This window comes from Penaeus vannamei, chromosome 42, assembly GCF_042767895.1.
Source record: "Penaeus vannamei isolate JL-2024 chromosome 42, ASM4276789v1, whole genome shotgun sequence".
Classification (NCBI taxonomy): Eukaryota; Metazoa; Arthropoda; class Malacostraca; order Decapoda; family Penaeidae; genus Penaeus; species Penaeus vannamei.
This window is the reverse complement of record NC_091590.1, coordinates 10529890-10537389: the sequence shown is the minus strand read 5'-3', so window position 1 is coordinate 10537389 and position 7500 is coordinate 10529890. Positions and strand designations below refer to the sequence as shown.

Genomic DNA, 7500 nt, shown 5'->3' with positions numbered 1-7500 from the left:
GGGTGCATGCGTGAGTATACAGCATACTGAATCTATTAGTTGGGTATGACAGTATACTTGAATGCCAATGATCGTGCAAGAGTGAACGTTGAACCTTTTCCACAACATCAATAAATCTCGTTAATCTTTTGGGTAAATGCATAGTGGAGCACTTGATAGATTTTAATGAATAAAGGGGCAGATATAAAAAAAGAACAATATAATATTCATTAATACAGCCACAAACCGGATTGCTCTAGTGAATAAGATATTTGTGAATAAAGGACTAGAATTAATATATAATATTATATTTCATGTTCTTTTCAATATTTTTCCTTTCATATTTGAACTCTTTGATTAAATCAAGAATTATTATATCCGTTGCTAGTATCATTCATATTACAAGGTTTGATTACATATTTAATATCGTATGTGTATGTCATGTTTACTGATTTCACTATCATTTTCATCATTTTATAATTTTCATTACTATTACTATTATTATTACTATCATCATTATTATCATAATTACTATTAACATTGTCATCATTGTTATCATTATTATTGCTATAACCTTCATTTTCATAATCATTATTATTACCCTTACTGCTGCTATTATTACTACCACTACTACTATCGTCATCTTAAGTATCATTGTAATCATCATTATTATCACCATCATTACTTTTATTATCACAATTATTATTATACTATCACAAACCTCACTCCCATTAATGACCCTACTACCCTTCCTACTAACAGTCCTACTATCTTTACCATTTTTATCCTCCTCATTATGTGGTAATTTATAAGTTACAAATATTCTTGGTTTTGCTCCCAGCCGGTCAGAAAATTCGAGCCACAGATCTCCACAAATGAGAAAAGTTAATTGTTTTCTTCTTATGACTTTGGAGGTTTGGGTAATTGACATCTCGGGGTGATTATTATACAGTGGGGGCGGAACGGTTGTATTCTGAAGTCACACACACACACACACAGACATTCATATTAAGAGTTGCACGCACAAACACAGACGCAGGCACAAACACGCACGTACAAACACACACACACGCGCACGCACAAACACGCACGAACACGCACGAACACACACACACACACACGCACACACACACACACACACACACACACACACACACACACACACACACATAACCCGCGTGGGCTCACATACATGCACTCTTGCATCCATGCAGACAAATACACATGACACACACATACACACGCACACACACGCGCACACACACACGCAGATACACATTACTCCGCGTAAATTTCACATCCATCGCAGACTTGCATCCATGACAAATACATACACGTGCAAACACACAAACACACACTTTCGCATCCATCGTTGACACATACACACAACACATACCCCCAAACACAAAGTGTGGATTGCACTCCCCCCTCGTTCTCTAACTTCCTCCCACCATCCGGGATCCTTAGGAACCCCCCTCCCCCTCAAAAAAAAAAAAAAAAAAAAAAAAAAAAAATCCGAGCACCGAGAGAGACCAAGTCAAATCTGAATTTTTGAGAGTCCGGCCCCGGGAAGTTCTTTATGAAGGACCCGGGTGCCGCTCTGCCTCAGGTGCGCGGCGGAAGAATGTAAACTATGCGCGTGTTGACACTGAGGGAGGGCTGGGATACCCTGGAATAATATTAAGTCTTTGGGTGGGGAGAGGGTGGGCGCTTGAACGGGGGGATGGGGGAGATGCAGGGTGGAATGAGGAGGAGACGGGGGAGGGGGAGGATCGGAGGGAAGGAAGGGGAGAGGGGGAGGGGAAGGTGATGGTGGGAAGGAAGGAGAGGGGAGGAATTGGATGGGAGGGGAGGTTACTGGGGATGGGAAACGGGAGGGGGAATGGGGGAAGGGATGGAGAACGTAAGGGTAGGGAAAGGACGGGAACAGGGGGAGGAGGGGTAAGTGGGGGAAAGAGAAGGTAGAAGGGGGAAAGTTAGTAGGGGTGAGGTGTGGGTGGGAGCAGGAAGCGGGCGAGGGTAAGGGGGAGGGGGTGGCACCTTTATTGACACTTCTTGTGAAGGGGTTGGTGGGGAGGGCGGGCGTAGGGGATAGGGGGTAAGATGAGGTACAGGAGGAAAAGCGTGGGGGAGGGAGAGGGGGAAGGGATCTTAATTTCGTGAATATTAATCCCAACTTGGAGGACTATTGTTTACCGGGACCAAAGGTGATGGATGGCGAAAAGTGATGAAAAAGCAGACAGCAGCAACGCGCAGATAATTCCCTGCACATACTGTCTGTCTGCGCGTGTAGGGTTTCCTGTCATAGACGATGACTCAAGATGTCTATATATTTTTCAGACACGAAAAAAAGAACATACACGCATACATATACACATATAACAACGTCACCTTTGTAATAACTTTGGGGAATATATTTTTTTAGTGCTAAGAAAAGAAACAAACAAACAAAAAAAAACAGAAGCTTGTTCATATTTCGGAATGTATAATTATCATATATCAAAAGAGAGAGAAAGAGAGAGAGAGAGAGAGAGAGAGAGAGAGAGAGAGAGAGAGAGAGAGAGAGAGAGAGAGAGAGAGAGAGAGAGAGAGAGAGAGAGAGAGAGAGAGAGAGAGAGAGAGAGAGAGAGAGAGAGAGACAGAGAGAAAGAGAAATAGAGAGAGAAAGAGAAAGAGAGAGAGAAAGACAGAGAGGCAAAACGACAGAGTCAGACAGAAAACAAAGAAAGAGACAGACAGACAGAAACAGAGACAGAGACAGACACAGCAACAAAGAGAAAGAGACAAACAGACAGACAAAACGAAAGAAAGAGAAAACCCAGAAATTTAAAAGCAGAGAAAGAGCGAGAGAACAAAATACCGCAAAAGACCCTCGAAACAAAAGCTAAAATCCGGAATGGGAGATTTGTCCCTTTGTAATCGTTGCGGATTGGGTTGGCAACGCTGCTCAAAACACTACCCTTTTGTTCCATAACTTCGTATTTTTACTCGCTTATTACTCTGTACTTCTATTTCTGATCTTCATACTTTTACTTTTTTACTCATATCATCATTATCATCGTCATTACCATGATTATTATCATTATCATAATTTTTTTTATCATTACTATTATCGTTATTATTATCACTATTTAATACATTTATCTTCTATTTTTATACATTATTATTTATAAAATCATTATTATAATATCATTACTATAATCTATTTTATAAATTTATTCATCAACGTCATTATCATCATTTATATCTGCATCAAAATCATTGACATCATAATTTCTATCATTAATATAATAATAATTTTAATGATCTACATTCCCATTATTATAATCCCTTTTTTATCCTTATCATGATTATCACCATTATCATTTTCATAAGTATTTCGAGCCTGGAACGGGAAAATTCTTCTACAGAAATTAATATCTCTTTAGGCTCATTTGGGCAGAAATTTCTAGATCCTCAATAAAACACAATAAAAAGAGACGCTCAAAGTCTTTCACTTCCTATTACGAACTTGGTAAACACCCCCCCCCCCTCACCCCCCACCTCCCGCGCCGCCCCTTCACCCACCTGAATGAATAAATGAATAAAAAAAATGAATGAATAAATAAAAAAACAATAATAAACAACGAACAGAAGCGGCTCAGGGACATAACACAGACACAACCAACCCCCCTCTCCTCCCCTCTTCCCCTCCTCCACCCCTCCCCTTCTTTTTTGGCATTAAACCTAGGGAAGCGTAGAAAGTATTCAGGAAATGCAAATATCACCAGGAATGTGGCGTAGTTGTATGATAAATGGAGTTTTGATACGGACGCCTCTGATGCTTCATGTAAGGCAGGGGTGGGGGGTGGGGGGGTGGGGAGTGTGGGGAAGGAGGGGGTGGGGAGGTGGGGGAGGTGGGGGGGGAGTGGAAGGACAAGGTAGAGGGAGGGGAGGTGATGCGCCTCTGATAAGCTTCATGTACGGCAGGGGTGGGGGTGGGGGTGTGGGAGGTGGGACCAGGTGGTGGGGGTAGGGGGAAGTGGGGGAGGTGGGGGGGTGAAGGACAGGGTAGAGGGAGGGGAGGTGATGCGCCTCTGATGCTTCATGTACGGCAGGGATTGGGGTGGAGGTGGGGGTAGATGGATATATGGGGGAAGTGGGGGGTGAAGAAGCACAAGGGTAGAGGGAGGGGAGGTGATGCGCCTCTCTACAAGCTTCATGTAAGGCAGGAGACGGAGGGGTGGGGGGTGGAGGATGGGGATGTAGATGGGGGATATGGGGGGAGGTGGGGGGTGAGAGACAAGGTAGAGGGAGGGGAGGTGATGCGCCTCTGATGCTTCATGTACGGCAGGGATTGGGGTGGAGGTGGGGGAGATGGAGATGGGGGAGGGGGTGAAGGACAAGGTAGAGGGGGGAGGGGAGATGATGCGTTTTCGTTTGTTAAAATAGTTGTTCCTTTCTCCGCTAGGGTACTCTCTCTTCCTCTATATATCCGTGTGTGTGTTTGATTGATGTTATTGCCTTTGTGAAGTCCCCTTTTTACATGAGTACGAACATCCGTCTGTATATGAGTGTACACATCAGTGTAAATATCAGCGTGTTTATTGCATATCAGTGTATATATTCGTGTGCACATCAGTTTATATATGAGAGTGCGTACATGAGTGTGTGTAATAGTAAGAATCAGTGTATACAACAGTGTGTAACAGTGCAAATTAGTGTATACGTCAGTGTGTGTAACAGTACAAGTCAGTGTATACATCAGTGTGTGTAACAGTACAAGTCAGTGTATACATCAGTGTGTGTGACAGTACGTCAGTGTATACATCAGTGTGTGTAACAGTACAAGTTAGTGTATACATTAGTTTGTACATCAGTGTGTGTAACTACAAATCAGTGTGCGCATCAGTGTGTGTGAGAACAAATCAGTGTGTACGCATTTGCCGACGAAATACCAGCACTGACCTTCGCCGCACTCGGGTCCCGTCCAGTAGGTGTCGCAGACGCAGGCAGAGGTGTGGAGGTCGTAGTGTCCGTGGCCTGAACAGTCGGGCAGACACGTGAACACTTTCTCGTCCACGGTGGAACAGTTGTTTCCAGTCCACCCGGCTTTGCATACACAGCGGCCTTCCACGCACCAGCCTCGGCCTCCACATGTTGGGTCCACGCAGTCCACTGTGGAGGGAATAAGGGACAAGTGTTAGCATGGGGAAATGTGGTCGGGATGGTGTCGGGGCACTGTGCTGCTCTCCTCTCTCTCTCTCTCTCTCTCTCTCTCTCTCTCTCTCTGTCTTTCTCTCTCTCTCTCTCTCTCTCTCTCTCTCTCTCTCTCTCTCTCTTTCTCTCTCTCTCTCTCTCTCTCTCTCTCTCTCTCTCTCTCTCTCTCTCTCTCTCTCTCTCTCTCTCTCTCTCTCTCTCTCTCTCTCTCTCTCTCTCTCTCTCTCTCTCGCTCTCGTTGTCTCTCTTTCTCGCTCTCTATCTTACGCTTTTCTTCTCTCTCACTTTTTCTCTATCTCTCTCCCTCTCCCCCCCCTCTCTCTCTCTCTCTCTCTCTCTCTCTCTCTCTCTCTCTCTCTCTCTCTCTCTCTCTCTCTCTCTCTCTCTCTCTCTCTCTCTCTCTCTCTCTCTCTCTCTCTCTCTCTCTCGCCCACTATTTTCTTCCCTCACAAGAGTCTAAACAATACGTATAAATCGAAAGGGTTCAAAGACTCCAACGGTAAAAAAAACAAAGGGAGTAGTGGTAAAAAGTGGTAAAGGAGAAAAAAAATTGAAACAGTAAAGAAGGCCAGTGAAGAGGCTCCGGAAGAGGGGGAAGGGAGGAAGAGGAGGAAGGAGGAGAAAGGGGGTGGAAAAAGGAGGAAGGGATAGGAAGGGAGGAGGAAGGAAGAAGGAGGGAGGAGGAGGTAGAGAAGGAAGGAGGAGGAAGAGGATATGAGAGGAGGAGAGAGGAGGGAAAGAGGAGGAGAGGAGAGGAAGGAGGAAGAGAGGAGAGGAGGGGGAGGAAGAGGAGGAGAGGAGGGGGAGCAGGAGGAGAAGGAGGAGGAAAGAGGAAGAGAAGGAGCAGAGACGAGGAGAGAGGAGAGGAGTGGGAGGAGGAGGAGAAAAGAAGAAGAAGAAGAAGAAGAAGGAGGAGGAGGAGGAGGAAGTGGAATAGGAAGGAGGAGGGAAGAAAAGAGGGGGAGTGAGGGAAGGGTGGGGAGGAGGAGACGATGGCACTGATGATGATGATGATAATGATGATAACGAAAAAGAAGATGAAATGAGAATAGAAGAAAAAAGGAAAACTAGAAAAAAAAACATAGAAGAAAGAAAGAAAGGAAAACTGAAGCTCAGAAAAAACGAGAAAATAGGACGACAGACCATAACACCTTCGATCTGCTGGAAAACCCTCTTTCCCTTCCCCCCCTTCAGCCACCCCCTCCCCCTTCCCACCCTTCCCCCCTCCCCCTTGGACACCGGATAAAGCCTCCCCCCACTTCCCCCTTCCCCCTCCCCCTTAGACACCGGGTGAAGCCTCCCTCCCACTTCCCCCTTCCTCCTCCCCCTTGACCCATCTGGAGTAAAAGCCTCCCCCCACACCCACCCTTCCTCCCTCCCCCTTGACACCTGGGTGAAACCTCCCTCCCACTTCCCCCTTCCTCCTCCCCCTTAGACACCGGGTAAAGCCTCCCCCCACTTCCCCCCTTTATCCCTCCCCTTAGGACACCGGGTAAAGCCTCCCCCCCACTTCCCGCCCCCTTCCCCCTCCCCTTGGACTTCCCGGTGAAGCCTCCTCCCACTCCCCTCCCCTTCACCTCCCCTTAGACATAGATGGGTAAATCCTCCCCCACCACTTCCCCCTTCCCTCTTCCACCCCTCCCCTCGGACACCGGGGCAAAGCCTCCCCCACTTCCCTCTCCCTTCCCCTTCCCTTCCACACCCTCTCCCCTTGGACACCGGGTGAAGCCTGCCCCTTCCCCTCCCTTCACCCACCACCCCTCTCAAGGTGACGAGCACAGACAGACACCATCAAAGCCCGGACGCCGCACTCCCTCAAACATCTTCATTCTCCAAGCCACTTCCTCCAAAGACGTTCTAAGTCGATTTCATTCCCCGCCCCACAACCCTTTTTTTTTCTTCTTCTTCATCTTCCTCTCTTTCTTCTTCTTTCCTTCGCGTTTCTTATGACAGAAAGAGAGATTCTTGGTAACTATGTGAACACGGGTTTCTTTGGCCCCTAAAAAAGTGTAGGTGGGGGGGGGGGGGGTTGAGGACTCGGTAAATATTTAGACGACGAGAGAGAACGCGCAGCAGAGGGACTGTTCGACGCGAACTGGGTGGACTGTGGCCGCTGTCGTCCGCCCGGTTCGTGTACGTTTGCGAAAGGTACGCACATACATACGCACACAGGAAAAAAAATATATATATATACGTATGGATATGATTTCATACAGAAGCGAATATTCGTATTTGCTATACAAACAGACAGATACAAACATACACACATATGCAAAAACAAATAAACAAACACACACACACACAGATAAACACACACGCACA

General features: G+C 46.3%; 1 protein-coding gene across 1 annotated transcript in view; it reads right to left on the bottom strand.

The window, feature by feature from the left end:
* The window catches only part of Ten-a (tenascin accessory), a gene marked incomplete in the record, with an annotated part of 214869 nt that overhangs the window by 164093 nt on the left and 43276 nt on the right, over positions 1 to 7500 (bottom strand). Inside the window, 1 exon segment of the mRNA XM_070118654.1 lies at positions 4927 to 5136. Coding sequence (XP_069974755.1) covers positions 4927 to 5136 — 210 coding nt within the window.